Source organism: Agelaius tricolor, unplaced genomic scaffold, assembly GCF_023055355.1.
Source record: "Agelaius tricolor isolate 1412-34295 unplaced genomic scaffold, bAgeTri1.0.p SCAF_4, whole genome shotgun sequence".
Classification (NCBI taxonomy): domain Eukaryota; kingdom Metazoa; phylum Chordata; class Aves; order Passeriformes; family Icteridae; genus Agelaius; species Agelaius tricolor.
The window spans coordinates 5377621-5399249 of NW_027269264.1; the positions used below are offsets into that span (position 1 = coordinate 5377621).

Consider the following 21629-nt stretch of genomic DNA (forward strand, 5'->3'; position numbering starts at 1 on the left):
CCACGGAGAAGTGAGACTCCTTTGCAAGCTATGACAATATTCACGGATGGTTCTGGGAAAACCCATAAATCAGTGATTGTGTGGAGGGATTCTGATACCGGAACCTGGCAATCTGATATTGCTGTTTTTGAAGGGTCTCCACAAATTGTAGAATTAGCTGCTGTAGTCAGAGTGTTTCAGAAATTCAGCTCACCTTTTAACCTAATAACAGACTCTGCCTATGTAGCCAAAATTGTGCCTAGAGCAGAAGCCTCTGTCTTAAAACAAGTTAGAAATTATGTTCTTTTTTACTGGTTGAAACTACTAGTTTTTCTTTTGGATCAAAGGGCTGCTCCTTACTTTGTTATGCATATAAGGTCGCATTCCAATTTGCCTGGGTTTCTTACAGAAGACAACACCCAGGCAGACTTGTTAACCTTATTGGTGCAACATGTTTTACCAAACAAAATAGAGCACGCTCAGGTAAATCACTCATTTTTTCACCAGAACGCTGGGGCTTTAGTAAGGCTTTTTGAGCTTACTCCAGAACAAGCTTCTGGTATCATTGCTACGTGTCCTGATTGTCAGCATTGCTCTCTTCCTAATGCACAGGGGTCAACCTGAGAGGCTTACAGAGCCTACAAATTTGGCAAACAGACGTGACACACTTTCCTGAATTTGGTCGTTTGAAATTTGTGCATGCTTCCATTGATACCTTTTCAGGTGCTTTGTTTGCCTCAGCTCACACAGGAGAAACAGCAGAGAACACTTGCCATCATTTCACTGCTGCCTTTGCCACATTAGGAATTCTGCAACAGATTAAGACAGATAATGGCCCCTCATACATTTCCCATAAAGTTGCAAATTTTTTCTCTTTATGGGGAATTACCCGCAAGACAGGCATACCCCACTCACCCAGCAGGCAGTCCATTATAGAGCAAGCCCATGGCTCCCTCAAGCATCTCCTGGCCCAACAGAAGGCAGGAGCCAGAGATACACCTGCTGAAAGACTACAGAAAGCCCTATACGTTTTTAATTTTTTTAACTGTTCCACGATGGATTTAAATCCCCCTATGACTAGGCATTTTGCATCATCCACATCTCTTTCCTGCAAGGAAAAACCACTGGTACTGATCCGTGACCTAGAATCTGGCAAAATCCTTGGCCCTTACCCTTTGGTCAGATGGCGGGGGGGGGGGGGGGGGGGAGGGGGGGGGGTTTGCTTGTATTTCCACAGAAAAGGGACCTCGTTGGATCCCTGCAAGAAATGTGAAACCATTCTGGGAACCTCTAACAGCACTGACAGAGACCAGGCTGCTACCCGGCTCTCAGAAGAGGAGGGGGAGGAGGAACCACACAGAGACTGCAGCTCATGACCAACATCTTCTGTCCCACCTGCAAAGGAAACTGTGGACCTTGGGTTTTATGTCAATGTAAAAAGTGTGGAGATCGGTGGTATCACGGAGCCCTTTTGGCAAAAGCATGGTGTGCATCATGTTATGATGTGGAGTTACCAAATAAAGTATAAAGCCATTGAATTTTTAACTGTAGTAGGCCAGGAGGAAAGGGATAGCCCTCGCCTCCCTATTCTCAGGAGGGAAGTTTTGAGGGAAGCTGAAAATAGCCATCTTTGCAAAGTAGAGTGCAAATAAAAAAATGTAGTGCCTTATATCTGGCCAGTCCCTGAACAAGCTTGGGAGAGGACAAAAAGGGAATGTGCTAAAAGATATGCTTGGAAATTAAATTCAAAAACGGGGGTTTTTGCTGCAACATAGAATGGAGTTAAAATGGATGCTCTGCTTATGCTTGTTAGCACTGCTTTGTTTTACTAACACAGCTTGGCCTATTGACCAACCCAAAACAAATGTTTGGATAACTCTAGCCAATGCAACAAAACAAGATACCCTATGCTTGGCCACTGCATCCCCAGAAAATCCATTTTCAACCTGTCTAGTCGGCCTTGCCATTAGACAATTGGCCAATACCAAAAAATACTGAAAGTGTGGTGCAGAGTTCAAATCCTGTTGATGCATGAGATCAGTGGACCCCCTACCTTCCTGAAGCACCCTTGGATCCCCAAGAATTGGAGCTCCTGGGTTCTGTAAAAATGGATTTTTGTGTTGATTTTAAATACACAGGAAGAAATCAGTCTAAAGCTTGGGATGTTTCTCCCTATCACCCTGTGTATAAGAATCAAACCTTTTGGTGTAATTACAATTCTGGCAGCCCTTCTAAATCTAGCAATGCCCCGCTAAGGCTGCCATCAGGAATGTTTTTGGTCTGTGGAGATCAGGCCTGGGCTGCAATCCCTTCGCACATACAAGGAGGTTCCTGTAGTCTGGGACGACTGACTGTGCTAACACCTAACACATCCATGATTTTACAGCACAAATATCCCCACAGAATAAGGTGCAGTTTACATGCATTTGATAAATACTGCAATGATGAAATGTCTCTGTGGTCTGAGACCCAAATGAATTTGGCCTATTTACTTTTGCCAAAACTGGCTGCAAAAAAGGCCTTAATCTGATTAAATGAGATGGCTTGCTGGCTGGCAAAACAGACAAATGCCACTAGCTCTGCTTTGTCAAACCTATTAATGGATGTGTGTAGTATAAGGCATGCTACTTTGCAAAATAGAGCTGCAATAGATTTTTGTGCTCCTAGCACAAGGTCATGGCTGCGAAGATTTTGATAGAATGTGTTGCGTGAACCTTTCTGATCACTTGGAATCTATCCATAAAAGCAAACAACAGCTGAAGGATAGTGTGTTTAAACTATGAGTAGAATCTGGATTTTGGCTAGATAACCTGTTTAGTGGCTGGGGTTTAGCTCCCTGGCTAAAGGATTTCTTTAGGATAGGTATGCATGTGGTGATTTTGATAATAATTATATTAATCGTGATACCTTGCTTGTTTCAATGTGTGCAGAGATTAATTAATAAGACCATTAAAGGGGTGGTTTTGGTTGACACAGAAGGGGGAGATATTGGGGTGCACGAGACAGAGAGTACTTTGGACCTTATTGGCATAAGAGAATTGATAGATAAAATGCCTTGGCAAAAGCAAACGGAACTTTGAAAATTAGATCTAGATAGCAAGAAGATTTAATGAGACAGGTTTAGCAGAAAAAGAAAATCCTATAGAACAATGCAAGCAAGAGATGTTGTTATATGCATAAGTTTGTGGATGTGATTTCAACCTAATCATTGTAGTACACCTTGCTAATCTCCCTAAAATAGTATATAAGTGCTTGTATCCCACAATAAAATCGGATTCTGATCACTGAGTCAGCCTCCCTGTCTGTCTCCATTGCTGACAGTGGGACAGATGTTTGCCCAAGCTCCCTGTAAGATTCCGTGCAGAAATTTGGATAGCCACATCCCAGTACAAATGAGATGCAGTCATTCCCTCCTCTGTCAAAATCTTGAGGCAGACGCAGGAGGCATCTTGAAAGTGGAACAAAATCCTGGTGGGAGGGGGAAAAAAGTGCACGCAACTCCTCTGCAAATCAACTCTGTTCACCCCATGAGCCTTGGCTTAGCTTGCTTTCCTGGTGACTCAGCGCAGACATGTCCTCTGATGGTGGACAGCACAGGGCCTTGAAAGGAGCTTTACCTGGGCTCTTCCCACTTTGAATGCTGAGGGTGGCATCTGAAAATCTATGCAATCGCTGAGGGGCCCAGAACTACCTTGAAATTCTCTTGCTGAAACACTGCACTTGTTACCCAGAAGAGTTCCCTCCATTTGAAAGTATCTCATTTTCCCCATTTCCAAGTCAGCTTACAGCAACCAGCCATGTGTAGGGCTTAGAGAAGGAAGCATGGCACCTTAGCATGGAAAGCCCAGTGTGGGCCCTCAGGGCAGAGCACTTTGGTGCCCCAAAGGTTTAAGAGAGGCCACTGTTAGGAGGATGTCCCATTTCAGCCCTCCTTTACTCTTCTATACCAAGTGATTGCCAGCAAGGGGGGACAAGCAGGGCCTGGTCCCTCCTCCTGCCCTGCTCTGAGCTGCAGCTGGCACTGTGGGACACCAGGGCACAGGGGAATAACATCTCTGCAAGGCAGGTAGGGCAGTGTGGGGCAGCTGTCAGGGGGTGCGTGGGGTGGGGCGGGGCAGGGCCCCTCTGCCAAGGGGGAGGGCCTTGGGCCACCTGGAAGCAGCGCAAAGCCAGGAATGGGACAGCCTGTCGGGAGCACACAGCTTCCAAGGCACTGAGCAGCTTAGGCACGCCGTGACACAGGAGGGAACATTCCAGGGCTCTGGAGGCTTTGGAGTTTGTATTGCCAGTCCTGCTAAAACCAAGGGCTCCATCAGAGCATCTTCTTGAGACATAAACTTCAAGGAATTTAGGGATTTTAGAGGGGCTGAGGTTTTAGTTAGAGATAAGGTTTATTAGAGTTAATTAAAAAAAATGAGTAGGCCTTGATGAAGTTAAGAGTTAGTAGTTAACTAGTAATTGAGGACAGGGAATGGGAGTTCTACCAAGGGTTCATTTGTCATATTTGCATTGAAATGGTAGAAAGGTCAGAACGAGGAAGACTTCATTTACTTCCTCATTTAGGGACCCCTCCCCATGAAAAGGACCACATATCCATTTAAAGGAGCAAACTGCACATGCTTAAATTTTTTGAACTAATTACCATACGGAGCAGGGAATGGGATGTACCAAAGTTATGACTATGCATTTGTATTTTGGCTATTCTATACTTGTATAGATAAAAGGACTCTGTAATCACCTGTAAATTGCGGTGTGTATTTGGGAGTTGTCCTGCACTCATCACAATAAACATACACTTTCTAACATTAAACTGTTAGAGAGTCTTTGTCCGACACAGTTGGATATCGGTACTAGATCAATATCCATATTTTTGATAAATCATCTGGTGAGCCAGGTAGCAAATCTTCTCTCTCTGGCCGTGGGGCCAGTGGGCGTCTGGGACTCTTCTGGGCGCCCACCAGAAATTTCCGGGAAGAGGGATCCTGTGATCCCACTGACTACCTGGGGAAAGACCAGAACCTGCTGGAAACAAAATGTATGTTTCTATTTGGGGAAAGGTACCTTATTATATAAGCAGTAAATAAGACACGAGAGATGTCTCGTTGCAGTGGTCTGGTAACTTGTGTCCCGTAGTGGGGATCTGGGGATCCGTGTCCCGTAGTGGGGACCCAGGGGTCTGGTAGTCTGTGTCTCCTAGTGGAGACGGCGGCAGCAGTGTTGTGAATTTGGATCGGAGCAGTGGTGGCTCCAGTTTCAGTCTGTAGTCTCAAGGTGCACCTCAGTGATCCATCATTTGAGTGGCTAGTCTGAATTTTTGGGACACAAAGGGTCCCGTTGTGGGTTGCAGACAATCTTGGTTGTGGCCCCACTCTGTGTGTGTATTGTAAACAGATCTATGTTTGTTTGGTGGTTTTGTGATGTTGTGTGTTTGGTTTGTAGAAAACTATTTATGTACCGTATTTGCTGTGGTTTGTGAGAGTTTGTGTTGTAAGTATTATAATTTGTCTGATTTGGGGTGTGTTATTAACCTTTGTAAGTGTTTTTGAGAGTTTTATAAGGTTGAAGTTGCAAAAGGTTTTTGAAACCCCCACCTGATTTGTGGAGGGACACTTTGTTTGGGAGAGCGGGCTGATTTAAAGTGTTTGTACTGTGCTTGGACTGCGTGTTAGAGGGGAATTAGGCTGTGTGTGGGCCTGGGTCGTATGTGTTTTTGGCTGTAAAATTTTACTTGATGTATTGTTAGGTGAAAAGGGCTTTGAGTGAGCTAAATTCGTTCACTTCTTAGTTAAAAGAGTCCTGGTTATCTGGGAGTCATTTGTTTCTCGGGTAACCGGAGGGGAGTCCAGGCTTTGTAGCCTCGGGATATGTCTTTTTAACCCCTGAGAGAGTTTGGCAAGTGAGTGTTTTGATGATTCTTACTTTTATGTGAGGTTTGCAGTTGCTGGAGTGTGTGGTAATACTTTAAACTGTTGGTGGCTTACCCTCCCCCCCCCCCCCCAACTTCTTGTGGAGGGATTTGTGTGCTGTGCGCCGGCCAAAATTTGTGTGATTTTTAGCAAGACCTTGTTAAATTTTTTGTTGAGTGTGTTTGGGGTCATGAAAAAAACCCTAGCTGTTTTTTTTGTGAGCCTAAACTATTTGTGTTTGGAGTCAGGTCTCTGCCAGGAAAAGAAACTCAGGCTTTGGTTGAATGCAGAAGGCAGAGCGCCCTGAACTACTGCTGGGAGAGGCAGCCGAGGGGTTTCTTTGGTGCCGAGGTACGCAGTTGAACTCCGTGGTTTGTAACATTTTTGATCTTAGGGTGAGAGAAATTTGGTGGGGAATCCAAAAAGCTTTGGAACGGGTTATAGTAGTGATTCACACAGTTGTTGGTGCAGCGCGGAATCGTGAAATTTCTGCCGAAACTCGGCTGATACTTTGCAAGGTTCCCATCTGTTCTTTGGTTACAGCGGGACAAGAGATAGCCTTGGCTTTCAGCTGCACACTCGCTACAGTGTATGAAAAGTTACTTACAAGTTTTAAACGTATTTTAATAGCAATATACCCAGAGCAAAGCATAACAGAGGACCTGATTTAATATGTAATGAATAACCTGCACCTTGGGTAGAGTGCCTGACTACATTGTGTGGTTTTCTTAGATTGAAGAAAAAGGAGGTTTCCCCCCCCCACTTTTGTCTAACTGTGAGTTCTTTCCTTAGCTGCTGCTCCGAACCCGGTTTTGAAGGACATATTGCTAAGCCTTTCTTTTAAAGGAAAGAGAAAAATTAATTAACAAGCTGTTTTATCCCTTTTGATTGCTAGCACAACTAGATGACCAGGAACAGGAGGCACAAGAATCCAGAGCTTGGTTCAGGGGTATTCCCCTGCCCAGAGGAAGATTGCTACTGTAACCCATGGATTGTGTTTCTGTGTGCAGTCTGTGGGTCCCACAAAGGTATAGGTAGCTAATACCTAAGAGAGGAACTTGTGCTCCCTGTCTTACAAAAGAACAAAAGACTACCCAGACAGCTATATGGATTTTGTTGGCAATTGGTCGGGAGGCCCACAGCAGCAGTAAAATATTCGAGTTGTGGGAAAATGGGGCTTCAGGAACCTTAAAGAAACCAGTGGAAATTCTTAGAGCTGAGTGTGGCCAGCATATTTTTGTACCAGAGGGAACCCAAGTGAAACTAAAGAACTGGGATAAGGTCAAAAGATGTTGTGAAAAATAAAATCTTAAGCTTTGGGGGCAAATGAGAGCAAAGAGATTCCCAGAAGAAGACCTCCAGGGTGTATCTTAACACACTAGAAAGAGCTGGTGGGCTATGGTGGGAGTGAAACTAAAAGAGAGCTTGTCAAATTTTGCACACAGTGGTGGACACTCGATAGACCTGATGGAGGACTGAAGTGGCCAGCAAGTGGTACACTGGACTGTGAGACACTATTACAGTTAATGCTTTTCCTTAGGCGTGAGCAGAAGTGGCAAGAGGTGACTTATGCTGATATCAGCCTTCAAAGTCACCCCAAGTGGCAAAGGGATTGTGGGATTAGGCCACCATCTGATCCACTGGTACTGGCTCTTGAAAAGGATAATAAAGCTAACAGGGAAAAGCTCAAATGGTGTTGTAGCACATGCTCAATAAATGAAAGATGCTCACACCCAAGTAAAGTTCATCCAACAGAGATCTTAGAACAAGGGATGGTAGAGGCACTTTTACCACCCCCTAGAAAACAGGAAGGAGGGAGGGTAGAGGAATGAGTAAAATCAGAACCCTCACCAACTTTAGCCTGCCCTAACTTATCTTCTGGTTCATCTGCCCTGGGAAAAACAGTAATTGAGGTAGAGGTTTCCCCACCAACTCCTGACTCAAGGGAACCATGGAGGCTTTACCCACCGTTGCCTAGTAGCGATAGTGAATGGGATGAATCTGAACCAAGCCCCAAGCTTTCCCCACAAGGTCTGATAGCATTAAGGACCAGAAAGCAAACCAGAATGAACTCACAAATAGCCAGAAAACAAACTAAAGGAGTTACAAGTACCCTTAAGGCAAGCTACAACCCTAACGGGGAACCAAAGATAATTAAGGTCCCTTTTTTCTCAATGGATTTGGAGGCTTGGGAAAGGACTGCTAAGGGTTATCAGAATGACCCAATAGGGGTTGCTAAAAGGTTGAAGTTTATGATTAAGCAGCATTCACCTGATTGGGCAGACATGCAGTTACTACTTGATGCCTTAACAGAAACAGAGAAGCAGTTGGTTTTGAAGGTAGCCAAAGATTTAGCTGAAGATGCTTGTGTATCAGCACAAGAGTATATCAAAGATCTATTTCCTCTTCAGGATCTGATGTGGGATCCCAATGAACCCAATGAATTAGCACAACTTAAGAGATACGGAGACTTTATAGTGAAAGGACTAGAACGAGCAATTCCTAAAACCATAAATTGGTCAGCCTTATATGCTGCTAAACAAGGTCCCTCTCAAACACCTTCTGAACTTTTAGATGACCTGCGGGACACAATGCGGTGATATACCACCCTGGACCCTGGATCGGATGAAGGGACACAACAACTAATCAATTTATTTTTAGGACAATCCACAGGAGATATCAGGTGGAAACTCCAGAAGATCCGGGGCCCAAATAGCCAGGACTTGGAGACTGTATTGGATGAAGCATGGAGAGTCTTTAGTAATCGGGAAGAAGGGTATAGATAAGGGATGAAGAATTTAGTAGCAGTAGTAAGGGAGGGAGAAAGGGAGAAACATGAGCAAGACCCACCAAGACAAGGACCACCCTGACTCGGAAAAGATGTGCATTTTGCAAGAAATTTCGACACTGGAAAAACCAGTGCCCAGAACAAAGAAGGGGCGATGAACAGAGAAATGGCGATTGGAGAGGAGAAAGGGTGGTTGTTCATATGAAGGAGGACTGAGGAGGACTGGAGAGCCCTACCCTAGAGGACCCTCTGGTTATAGTTAAACTGAGGAATGAAGAAAAGGAAGTGGAAGTTTTAGTGGACACAGGGGCAACATTTTCAGTGTTGAATAAGGCCCTAATACCTCTAACAAATTATGATGTTATAGTAAAGAGGGCTACTGGTCAATCTGAAAGAGCATATTTTTGCAAACCATTAAGGTATAAATTGGGAAAGCAATGGGGAATTCACTGATTCTTATATATGCCTAATGCTCCATCTGCACTTTTGGGCAGGGATCTGCTAGAGCAACTGGATGCAAAAATACTATTTAAAACCAGAGAAATTAGTTTAGTTTCGAGGTAATGGACCAACAATATGTGGAGTTGTTAAGCCTAATGTTAATAACCAAAGAAACTGAAATTTCTCTTGAAGAAGAGGAAAACTTCAAGAAAATAATGGATCAAGTATTCCCTGGGGTATGGGCTTCTAATATACCAGGCAGAGCAAAGAATGCATTATCCATAGAAATCAAGCTCCAAGAAGGAGACCAGTGAGGGGTAAACAATACCCCCTAAAGAAGGAAGACAGAGAAGGGATTAGCCCAATCATAGAAAACTTTTTGCAAACAGGACTGGTAAAAGAATGCCAATCTGATTTTAACACTCCCATTTTGCCAGTAAAGAGGCCTGATGGGTGATACAGGTTAGTAGAAGACCTGAGGGCTGTTCACAAAATAACTGCAGACTTGTATCCAGTAGTTGCTAATCCTTCCCTATACCTTGTTAACTCGTTTAACACCTGAACTAGCCTGGCTTACCATTTTAGATTTAAAGGATGTTTTCTTTTGCCTCCCTCTCCATGAAGCCAGCCAGAAGATTTTTGCATTTGAATGGGAGAATCCCAAAACTGGATGGAGGAACCAGCTCACATGGTGTGTACTACCAAAGGGGTACGAGAACTCCCCCACTATATTTGGGGAGACACTTGCCAAGGATTTAGAGTCTTGGCAACCTCCACCAGGAGAAGGACAGTTGCTCCAGTATGAGGATGACCTCCTGATAGCTGCCCAGACCCAGGAGACGTGTGGACTGAACAGTAAGCGTCCTAAACTTTTTGGGCCTACAGGGGTATCAAGTGTCCCAGAAGAAAGCCCAAATGGTGAGGCAAACAGTTGTTTACCTAGGCTATGAAGTGAGTGCTGAACAAAGGACCTCGGGGCAGGATCACAAAGAAGCAATATGCCAGACCCTGAGACCTCAGACAGTGAAAGAACTGAGAACCCTTTTAGGCATGACTGGGTGGTGCAGGCCATGGATTTATAGCTATAGGTTGCTTGTTAAACCTTTATATGCCCTGATCACAGAAGGGAGCAGAGATCTTCAGTAGACAAAAGAAGCAACCCAAGCCTTCAACCAGCTAAAGAAGGCCCTTATGTCAACTCCAGCTCTGGGACTTCCAGATGCGAGTAAACCATTTTTCCTGTTTTCCCACGAAAAACAAGGGATTGCTTTTGGAATATTAGCACAGAACATAGGCCTGTACCAGAGAGCAGTAGCTTATCTCTCCAAACAGCTGGACACGGCAGCTAAAGGATGGCCAAGGTGTTTCAGAGCCGTTGCAGCAGTGGCAGTGAACATCCAAGAAGCGGGAGCACACAGCTTCCAAGGCACTGAGCAGCTTAGGCACGCCGTGACACAGGAGGGAACATTCCAGGGCTCTGGAGGCTTTGGAGTTTGTATTGCCAGTCCTGCTAAAACCAAGGGCTCCATCAGAGCATCTTCTTGAGACATAAACTTCAAGGAATTTAGGGATTTTAGAGGGGCTGAGGTTTTAGTTAGAGATAAGGTTTATTAGAGTTAATTAAAAAAAATGGGTAGGCCTTGATGAAGTTAAGAGTTAGTAGTTAACTAGTAATTGAGGACAGGGAATGGGAGTTCTACCAAGGGTTCATTTGTCATATTTGCATTGAAAAGGTAGAAAGGTCAGAACGAGGAAGACTTCATTTACTTCCTCATTTTAGGACCCCTCCCCATGAAAGGGACCACATACCCATTTAAAGGAGCAAACTGCACATGCTTAATAGCTTTTGAACTAATTACCATACGAAGCAGGGAATGGGATGTACCAAAGTTATGAATATGCATTTGTATTTTGGGTATTCTATACTTGTATAGATAAAAGAACTCTGTAATCACCTGTAAATTGCGGTGTGTATTTGGGAGTTGTCCTGCATGCTGCAATAAACATACACTTTCTAACATTAAACTGTTAGAGAGTCTTTGTCCGACACAGTTGGATATCGGTACTGGATCAATATCCGTACTTTTAATAAATCATTCTGGTTACTTCACCATCTTCATTGCCATCATTCTGTCCTTCAGGTGGCCAGATAAGGCTGACAGCTAACAGGACATCTGCTGCATCCCAGCTTCTTCTTTGCTAGTTTCATTCTTCTTAGAACAATTCTTTCATTTCTCCTTCAAGGATAATTCTGAGCTTCCCTAAATCAACAATACTCTTCTCTTATCTAAGCAATTCATCAGGAATGAAGCTTTCTATGCTCTATAGTCCTAACTGAAAAAAGCCTCGCCAAGGAAACCTCAAATCATTACATTTCTGTGAGCGTGTTCACAGGGCTTCTTGGATGAGGGAAGAGACGAGAATGTTGACTCCATGATCAGAAGGCTTGATTTATTACTTTATGATATATTACATTATCACTATACTAAAAAGAAAAAGGACAGTTTTCTCAGAAGCTAACTAAGCTAAGAATAGAAAAGAAAGGAATGATAACAAAGGCAGCTCTCTTGCACTCTGTCCGAGATAACCCAGTCCTCGATTGGCCATTAATTATAAACATCCAAGATGGGCCAATCACAGGTGCACCTGTTGCATTCCACAGCAGCAGATAACCATTGTTTACATTCTGTCTCTGAGGACTCATAGCTTCTCAGAAGGAAAAATCCTAAAGAAAGGATTTTTAGTGAAAAGATGTCTGCTACACATTTCCTATCGATGGCAAAGCTCCTTAGAAAACTCAAGGGATGGCTGAAGCTCTGCTTAAAGATGATACATTCCCTTTTCCCTCCTCTCAGCTGGCAGGGCAAAAGGGCCTCCTCAGACACAGCCATCTCCTCTCCAGTCCTCCCGCAGTTGCTTTTCCCAATTAAGGCAAGCAAAGCTGCTTACCTCACTATGTTCTTTGGGCCTCTGAAAGAGACTGTCCACTTAGCTACAGCCTGGCAAGGAAGGGAGTCTTACAACACTCTGGATATTTTAGACTTTTATTGCCTCTCTGGCTGAAACAAAGTATCCCCTCACTACTTCTCCATCTTCATCATTCTGTCCTGCAGGTGGCCTGTTCAGGCTGACAGCTTGGAGTGCCTGCAGGGTCCAGCTCTGCTGCAGCCCAGCTTTTCCTCTCACAGCTTAATTCTTATTATGAAAACTCTTTCATTTCTACTTAAAAGATACCTCAGAGCTTCCCTAAATTAACAACACTCTATTCTAAGCTAAACAATTATCCTCTATTATCTAAGCTATCCACATTCTATAGTCCTTAAAAGCTGATCCCTATATTTCCTACTTTTTTTAAACTTTCATCTTTTTGAGAAAGAAGAACAACAGAACTTTAAATTGAACCCAACAACACACCTAACCTAACCTAACCAAACCTAACAGCTAAACGGAGAAAAAATCAAAACGATCACGTTTCCTATCTACAGCACAGCTCCTCTTAATACTCGGGGGATGGCTGGAGCTCTGCCTAGAGATGACACATCCCCTTTTCCCTCCTCTCGGCTGGCGGGGCACAAGGACCTCCTCAGGCACAGGTGTCTCCTCTCCAGTCTTCCTGCACTTGCTTGGCTGAGATGATCAGAGCAGCCAGGCTGGAGGCAGGATCGCCTGAGGTCACAAAGGGATGCTACCCAGAGGAAAAAGAACAAAGAAAGGAACTCTTACTTTCCAGGATCCCATCCTCACGGGCTCAAGCAGGATTCCCTGGCTACCAGGAAGACACACAAAGAGCACCAAGGGCAGCATGTCCCCCTGCGCCTTCCTGTGCTGGGAGCTGTCTGTGCCACGTGGCCCACACTCCTCCTCATCCCTCCCTGCAGGTGTCCTCAGCTCCCAGGGCTTTTGGCCCCTTTGCTTTTTCTTACCTGCAGGAGTTCCTGGGCAGACCAGCGCCTGTCCTCGTCTGCCTGCAGGCAGCAGCGGAGGAAGTCGCGCAGGAGAGCCGAGTGGTGCCTGGGGTGCTGCAGTTTTGGGGGCCCGTTCCTTTCTATCAGCTCAAAAACCTACAGCACATGGATGCAAGAGGACACTCCACCTGCTCCTTTGCTAGCCACACAGAGCTCTCTCCACACAGAGCCCTCTTGCTAAGCTGCACCTTACCCTGAGACGGGCTTCCCGCTGGTAAGGAGCTTCCCCTTCCACCATTTCCAGCCCCATGATCCCCAGGGACCAGATGTCCACCTTGGGGCCGTAGGCTTCTCCTCTCACCACCTCCCGTGCCATCCAGCTGGGAGTGCCGACGCTGGAGCTGCGCTTGCTGCGCTCAGGGCTGAGCTGAGCACAGAGGCCAAAGTCACCTGAGGACAAAAACAAAGCCTGTCAAAGCCAGCTACCACTGGCAAAGGGGCCAAAACCATTGCCCACTCCAGGCCTGACCAGGCCATGCTGAATCTCGCTGAAAAAGCAGCTGAGCTCTCCTTCCATGTGGCTGGAGCCAGGCAAATAAGGCATTGGCCACTTCAAAAACACCCTGACGATTCACGCACTGGCCAAGTGGCGCTTCTGCCCAAGTGGCAGTCACCAAAATGTGAGCGCAAGGCATATGCTGGAAATACTGCAGCCCAGCAGGGATACCCACCCAACTTGACAGATCCATCCATGCCCACAAGAACGTTGTTGCTTTTGATGTCTCTATGGATGACTTGGCGGGAATGAAGGAAATGCAGTCCTTGCAGGCACTGAGAGAGAAAAAGGAGGGAGGGAAAGTTAACGTGCAGGATCTGATTTCATCCCACCAGCAAGGAAAGAGCTCAACGGGATTGATGGCTTTCTCAGGGAATTGTGAGTGAGGGTGCAGCACCATGGTGCTGTCACCAAGAAGAGCTTGCTGCTTCAACACTCTTGGAAGTTTTTTCTAGATTTCCAAGCAAAGGCATCTGGTCTCCCAAAAGTTCCACCAGCCTTCGGTAGGAAGCGCGTCACCTTTGGCTGGGAGGCGGCACGGCAAAGATTTTTGGGGAAGCCTAGTGGCAGCAGAGGAGGAAGCAGCACCTTCGAGCTGTTCCAGAATCCCTTGCCATCTGGGCTGCAATGCTATCCTTTGAAGCTGAGGACAGCTCTTTGCCCTCATGCCCCCTGCATGCTGCCTTCCAGTGGCAAGCAATGTAGGACAGACAGACAGGCTCCAGGCAAACATTCCCAGGCAAAGCTGAGAAGAGGAAGCAAGTGAAACCAAGCGAGAGAGTGAGCACCAGCGCCAGAGGACAGACAGGATGGAAGAGTGCAAGAACCGAGCCTGAGGAGTGCGGGGACACCGGCAGGCAGTTCACTTCCCATGCTCGCTCTTCTCCTGTGTGTTGTGACAGCAGCAGCAGCAGCAGCAGCAAAAGAAAGGTGAGAGCAAGAAATCTCAGCTCTCCTTAACCTCCAGCTGACAAGCAGCATCCTGGGCAGGCCTGGGGAAGAACAAGCAGGATCCCTCACCTCCCGACAGACAGCGCCTATCTGTCCTTCCTCCAGGTACACTGCCCTGAGCACATCAAACAAGGTGCCGCCATCCATGAACTCCATGGCCAGCCAGAGCTCCGCATCCACCAGGTAGCTGAAAGAAGAAAACCACAGCCTGGAGAGACAGCAATGGGCACAGCCTCAGTCACCCCAGGGCCTGAGCCAGGTTTTTGCAACTGCTCTCCGAGCTACATGTGCCACAAGGGATTATTGAACACCAGCTCCACCTCCTCCCACACTCTGGAGACGGGCAGAGAAATCATCACCAGCTCCGTTCTCTGCCAGTGACCAAAGGGCATCGCCTCTTCTGGCTTGCACGAGCTAAAGCTACATTGACATGAGAATACGCCAACCTGTCTAAGTAGGTAACGATATTGGGATTCCTATTGTCCCTCATGGCCAGGATTTCATTGGCAGCCAGCTCCTCGGACATGTCCTCCTCGAGTGACATGATCTTGATTGCCACCTGCAATGACATTGGTGACCATTACCTTGAGAAGATGCACCCTGCTGGAGATCACAAGGAGCACAGAGCGAGTGCTGGTACAATGAGGCAGCGGGCTGTGCCAAAGTGCCTTGTCACTAGACAGCAGAGCTTAGCAGAAGCACCAAAGGCCATCCCAAATGCATTCTGCCCCCTGAGCAGCCTCTGCTGCAGACATGGAGCAGCCATCCAAACTTCCAGGCAGAGCTCACAGCAGCGGGGAAAGCGCTCCAGAGCTGCAAAATGGCATGGGGCTGTTGGCACTTTACCTGTTGTCCGCTGGTGTCAAGGGCTTTATAAACAGCTCCAAACCCCCTAGAAAGTCAAAGCAGCAGAAAGAGCCCTTTATCCCTTGGCAGTGAAAGCAAGCCCAGGCAGCAGATCTCCCCAGGCTGCCTGGACGCCTTCCTTAGAAAATGCCTGGCTGCGGCGTCTCTCCGGCCAGCAGCACGTCAGCCCGTGAGCCCTCTGCCATGCGGGGCAGGCTGTCCAAGGGAACACTAAGGTCCAGCATGAAGACCAAGGGCCACTGGAAATCTCCAAGGCGCACACCCAGCCAGGTAATTTCCAAACCTATGGGGGAGCTCTCTCCTTGTGCCGGTGTGCATACATGTGTGTGTCAAAAAAGTGAGAACAATTAGAGTCAGAAGACTGTCCTTGAGAATCTGACATTTCTTGAATGGCAAGGTGCTCTTTCAGGCCAGAAAGCTGCAGGGCAGGGGGTTTCCCAGCTCCTGCTCCTCATTGCTGCAAGCAAGACACTGCCAGCATCAACTTGTCTTTGATGAGGACTTTGGATTGCTCTGACCAAGCAGTCCAGGCAGGCGACAGGAGGTCAAGCCAGAGCCTGACCATGATTGGAGCTTGCCTGACTTCACGCTTGATATTGTACTGGCCAAAGACCTGGCCCACACTTTTGTAAAATGAGCCAATGTCACTCTTACCCTCGTCCGAGTTCTTCAAATGCCGTGTATTTGCTCATTGGCTGGCCCAGACTCGCGATGCTCCCTGTAAGACAAAAGCAGTGCAGGGCGCTCACTCGCACACAGAGACGCCACTCCCCAGAGCATCCCAAAGACAGCCCCACTGCCGGCAGCTCTGGGCCCTTTGCGGTCCCTTGGCCTCCAGTGGCTGAGACCAACACGTGGGAGGGCCGTCTTCTCGACCTTTCATCAGGTGGCCTTTCCAAGAAGGCCTTTATTTCGTTCAAGCGCAGCATCCCATGCGATAAACCAAAATGATGAGCCCTTAAGAAGGGGGCCCTAAGAGGTAACCAAGGGCCTTTGCAGCCTCTGCAGTCACACCCACCATCACTGGCAGGTCCACTGTCAGGGGCACAAAGTGTCTGAGCCGGAGGAGGAGTAAGAAGGAGAGCCAGAAAACAGCTGGGGCCAGAGAGCTCCCTGGGGCCTAGGCACTTGCTAGGTGCCAGCCTTCTGCTCAAGCAGAAACAAGCTCGGCTTTTGTCTTTGGCCCAGAAGGCAGCCCAGGCAGAGCCAAGCCAGGCCCAGCCGCCCTCAAAGACAGCAGGGACTCCCTGAGTGCTGCCGCGCTGCCTCAGAGCACAACAACAGCTTCTGCAGAGAGGCCTAAGTGCCTCTGAGACCGAGGGGCAACTTCTGGCGCAGCCTACACCCAGACACGCACACAACACACTGCTCTGGCAGACAAGAAATGCACGGGATGTACTCAGTGTCTTCAGGCCCTGCTCCTCCCTCATCTTGGGCTGCTGGGCTGCGCTGCTGCAGGAAGTGCCAGCAGCGGGTGGGCGAGCTGGCTACTGAAGGCCATGCTGGTCCAGCAGCACCAGGTTGAATTGCAGAGCCCGTCTTGAGCTGGGACAAGGAAGGATTGCCCATCAGAAGGGTGGCTGGTACACATGCCCTGCGGAGTGCACGGCAAAAGCAAGGCCTTGGGAAGGTGCTGTCAGCCACCGCCAGGCCTCTCCAGCTAGGGCGTTTCCCATGTCCCCTTCTCAAAGGCAACTTTGGGAAAAGCCCAAAGGCTACTTGGACGCAGCCCCTCAGGGACACTTCCATGCTCCACGTTTGCAGCTTTTCTGCTAGACACTGGCAACAAGGTATCACTGAGGCTGGCAAGATCCAGAAAGAGATCAGAGCATGGCCCCAGAGCCTTGTTGCTTTCCTCCTCCTGTCTTTCCCTGGACAATGAAAGCAGCCCGAAGCTGGCATGCAACGGTCTGCTCAGAAGCCCGCAGTGTGTCCCTTCTCTGATCTGTTTCACGGATTTCCCCTCTCTATGGCAGCCTTTAGGGAGCCGCCCTTTGGAGCCGCCTTCCAGCCCTGCCCAGACCCACCCGCCCTTTACAATGCAGGGCTGACAGGGATTCTCCTCTCCAAACTCTGCTCTGACCGGCTGGAAGTGAAGCACAGCCTGAAGCAAATTAGTCCATTAGGAGAGGGCAGGTCCCTTCCAGGGCCCAGTGTCTCCCAGGTACCCTGCAAGGCTGTCAATTGTGTCTTTGGGCCGCTCTGTCCGCTGACCATGGGCAGCCTGCACTGACAATGGACACAAGGGGCTGACTCCTACACTGAGAATCATGGAATGCTGCCTCCTGTCTGATCCCAAGAGACATTCTCGGGCCCTCTCAGCATCCCAGCTTAAATGTCAAACTTCAGAACCCATTGGCTGGGGCTCCCTGGCTTGCCTGAAGCAGCACTATGTCATGGCAGGAAGACAGACCGTCAGAATTTTCAGCCAAGAGCAACAAGGGCTGCTCCAAAACAGAAAGCCTGGCCCTGCACCAAAGGCAGTGCCAAGCTCAGCTGCCACTTACCGGCTCTGCGTGTTCAGGCTGTGGAGGGACAGCAGCTGGAGGCTTGATGTTCCTTTGCTCCTCTTCAGCCTCTTCCTCAATGACAGAGGCAGCTGGAGGAGCTGCTGAGCCAGCTGTTGAGCCCTGCAGACAGACAGAAGTGAGAGAGATGGGCAAAAGCCAATCCCTTAGGAGCTGCTTTCTATTGAGCTGGGAAAGGACCCAGAAGTAGAGGAAATCCTAGACTTTGATACAAGTGGGACTCTGAGTCACGAAAAGTCGAGGAAGATGGCTGCATGAGGTGCTACTCCATCTTGCTGTGCATTTGAGCTTCCCTGCTGGCTACAAGCAGAAAGACGCCTTGGACCTGTCCCGTTTGCCTTTCGTCTCTTGAAAGGCTCTTCACTGGAAAATCACCAAACGGCCAGGGCTCCCTTTGCTACTGCTGATGCCTCCGGGCAGTAGGCCTTCCTTTCAGCCTCCCACGCTGGCACTCCACACTCGACTGCAACAGGCCAAGCTGGCAGAAGTGCTGCACAATTCTCACACGCCAGCAACCTCTCAGCTTCCTTTGCCACTCACCAAAGGACGGGCTTGTCTCCATCCGCGTGTCAGGTGACCTGCAGCGAGCAAGGCAGAAGTTACCAGAGGCCCTTAGAAAAGTGCCCGTGCTGGCGACTCCCACAGCACAAGGCAGTCCCAACACAGAGCATTTCCCTTTGCCAACATGACTCCAGGAGCAACAGCTCTTTCCCACAGCCAGCAAGAGAACAACAAGGACGCTATAGTAGGCTCTGTTGACATTTGGGCCTCTTTTGCCAAGAGAGAACTAGAAACAGAGTGGTGGAAATGCCCGCTGGTCTTCAAAAGTTTGAGCTTCTCTTGTGCCCAACAGCTCAAGCAGCATTTTCCTCTTCTCTTTCCTGCATTTTAGATCTCTATTCTTTTAAATGGCATGCCCTAATTCCCATCCCTTGGCTGAAGATGATAGCCCAGCAAAGCTTCCATAAAGGGCGCCTTGGCTGCGGCAGCTCCCTGCTGAAGCAGCCCAGGAACAGCTGCTGGGCTCAGCAGCAAACCCTCCCTGCATTGGAGTTTGTGCTGCATCGCCGAGGGAATCGTAGTCTTGGCACACCATCAAAGGGTCAAGTCACGCAGCCGAGGCCTCTAAGGGGCAATGTTGGAGCGAAAGGCGCTTTCCTTTGCTTCTGGAGAGAACCACTGAGTTGGTGGAAGTACTTCTGAGGATCTCCCCTCAGAGTCTGCAATTTGCAGCTCGTCTTGCTTGAAGCAGCAAGCTGAGGAAATGACAGACTCCGCTGCCACACACTCTCTCGGGGAAGGGAAGGCAACCGCTGCAGGTTGCACTGCAAATACTCTGCACCTGCCACCCAGTACAGATTCCCGCTTTTTAGCTGATGCTGCTGGCAGGACATTGACCAAAGCAGTGGCACCTTCATGGCCATTTTGTTCCCAAATAAACTGGGTCACTGGTGCGGCATCAAGAGCAGAGTGAAGCAAAAGCTGGGCAATGCCAGCCCCAGGAGAAACCTTTACTTACGAGTCAGCTGGGTCAGGTAGTAGCCAGAATAGACAACGGAAAAGACGGTACAAACCACGGCACAGACTTGCCCGATCATTTTGGCAGCACTGTGCGGGTTTGCACGCTGAATGCCACCCAAGGGAAAGCCAAGACTCCTCTCGGGGTGCAGGCCGTCTGCTGAGAACTCCTTGAGCACAAGGATCCTCCTGCAGGGAGCGAGCGGAAGAGCTGCTCTGGATGACCAGGCCTTGTGCGCACCAGGACAACGCTGTGCTGACAGCACTGTGACATGGCACCGCTCCTTTGACCTCACAATAGCAGCTGCTCTGTGGCTTTCTTGTGCCCAGCAAGGCAACCTTCTGTACAGCTAATGCAAAAGAAAAGCCTGGGAAGTTCTCCTCACTCATAAAGCAGCAGAAAATGTCCTCCCAGCCCATAAGGCAGTGCTCAAGGCATCCCAGGGGAACTCAGAAAATGCACCAACCCAAGTGGCATCCAAGGAACCCAAGCAAACAAGACTTTTGGTCCCAAAAGCTTTGACTGAAAGCAAGTCTGCTTCTTTTAGATGGCATCCTAGCTGGTTCTGAAAAGCCTAACTTCTTCAATGACATTTAGGGGGCAAAAGAAGCAAAGAGAATAAATTTCCAGGACTATTGTTGGCTGCAGTCACTTCTTGAGCACGCGGGAGCATGCTGACCTTTGCTCTGACTTGCTTTGGAGGCTGACCTCCCTTTGTGGAGGGAGACCCTGGCTTAGCTCTTGACGCAAAGCTTCTCTGGTCCTGCTTGCTGTTTCTCTGGCTGCTGAAAGTCTCAGAACATTTGGAAGAGACGTGCACTGATTCTTGGGCTGCCACACTTGTGGCATGTCGGAGCTCAGGCAGCGGCCTGCGGCCCACTGCTCTGCAATGGCCTGCAGATGTTGAGCCTAAAGGAGGCCCCTTTGGAACAGTCCAAAGCTGCAGTGGTATATTGGGGTGCATGAGACAGACAGTACTTTGGACTTTATTAGCATAGAGAACTGATAGATAAAAAGCCTTGGTAAAATGCCTTGAAAGCATGTTGTTATATGCATAAGTTTTGTATGTGATTTCAACCTAATCATTGTAGTACACGTTACTACTCTCCCTAAAATAGTATATAAGTGCTTGTATCCCACAAGAAAATCGGATTCTGATCACCAAGTCAGTCTCCCCATTTCTCTCCATTGCCGAAAATTGGTGCCCTGTTTGAGGAAATGAGTTGGCCTGATTGGCGGGCAGTCGGTGAGGCCCTGGAACTGATCGTGATGGTGAGAGAACAGCATTTGGGCCCGCAATCCCTGTCTGCTGCAACTTGACAGGTGAGCCAGGGGATCTAAAGGAATGGGAAAGGAAATGTCCAAAGAGAGAGACATCTATGAAACCATGCTAGTCCTTCTGGACAGGCATGGCTCCCTCATCCCAAAGCATGACCTTAAGTCACTTCTACCATGGGTGTCACACATGGTCTCTAACACTACCCCTTCTTCTGTAGTTACTACCCACTTCTGGGTCAAGGTCGGTATAAAGCTCTACAACCTGTCTACGCTGCCTGTCCGCGAGCCAGAGCTCCGAATGCTTCCTGCTTGGAAGGCGGTCATGGACGCAATTAAAAAAGAGGGAGTGAACAGGGAAGCCTGCGAGGCTACAGCCTGTGAGGCTACCCTGAGACGGCCCCGGCAACTGCGCCGGATCAAAACCTGCCCAGATCCTGCTCCCCATCCCCTGTCCGCACGCCCTCCCTAGCGAGTGCCAGGGATAGAGCCTGGTCACCACCCCCAGTCCCGCCGCCACACCGCCAGCCATCCCAGAGCCGCCGGGCTCTTATGGCTTATGCGACAGACACTGACTCTAGCAGTGAAGGGGAGCTGGACTCTTTCAACCCTGACCCTGAAAAAGATGCGAGCTTACTCCCTTCAGATACGTGTAACAATTGGTTCTGGATAAAAAGGAAAGCCCTTAAGGACAGAGACTTTGACGCTGCTGCAGAAATCTTTGTGGCCTTTGCGCAATTCGGCCCGACGGGCGTAAATGCACAATGGGTGCTCCTAGATCACTCAGAAAATTAAGGAACTGCACCATACCGCTGTGCAATATGGACTGAAGTGCCCATATTTTAGTAATTTGTTAAGAGCAACCTTTACTACTCACCTCATGACTCCTCATGATGTTAAGTTTTTTGCAAATC

The 21629-nt window shown here is 48.3% G+C and overlaps 1 protein-coding gene across 1 annotated transcript; it reads right to left on the bottom strand.

Moving 5' to 3' along the window:
• Positions 1-12862: 12862 nt before the first annotated feature.
• Positions 12863-21042, bottom strand: LOC139589154 (serine/threonine-protein kinase PAK 1-like). The gene is made up of 13 exons (XM_071425277.1): positions 20981-21042; positions 19441-19628; positions 18297-18384; positions 17901-18023; positions 16793-16845; positions 16048-16111; positions 15373-15418; positions 14973-15085; positions 14596-14713; positions 13751-13850; positions 13273-13469; positions 13038-13175; positions 12863-12880 (listed from the first exon to the last, which is right to left on the bottom strand). Exons 1-13 carry the CDS (start codon positions 21040-21042, stop codon positions 12863-12865), a joined length of 1308 nt encoding a protein of 435 aa, XP_071281378.1.
• Positions 21043-21629: the final 587 nt, after the last annotated feature.

Bases quoted from the DNA above. Each gene is read 5' to 3' on its own strand.
- LOC139589154 (XM_071425277.1), bottom strand. From the start codon at position 21,042: ATGACCGCCTTCCAAGCAGGAAGCATTCGGAGCTCTGGCTCGCGGACA. The intron at 16,112-16,792 runs GTACATCCCGTG...TTTGTCTTACAG, and splicing joins GCAGGGCCTGAAGACACTGA to GGAGCATCGCGAGTCTGGGC. The intron at 14,714-14,972 runs GTTGGCGTATTC...TTCTTCTTTCAG, and splicing joins ATCGTTACCTACTTAGACAG to CTACCTGGTGGATGCGGAGC.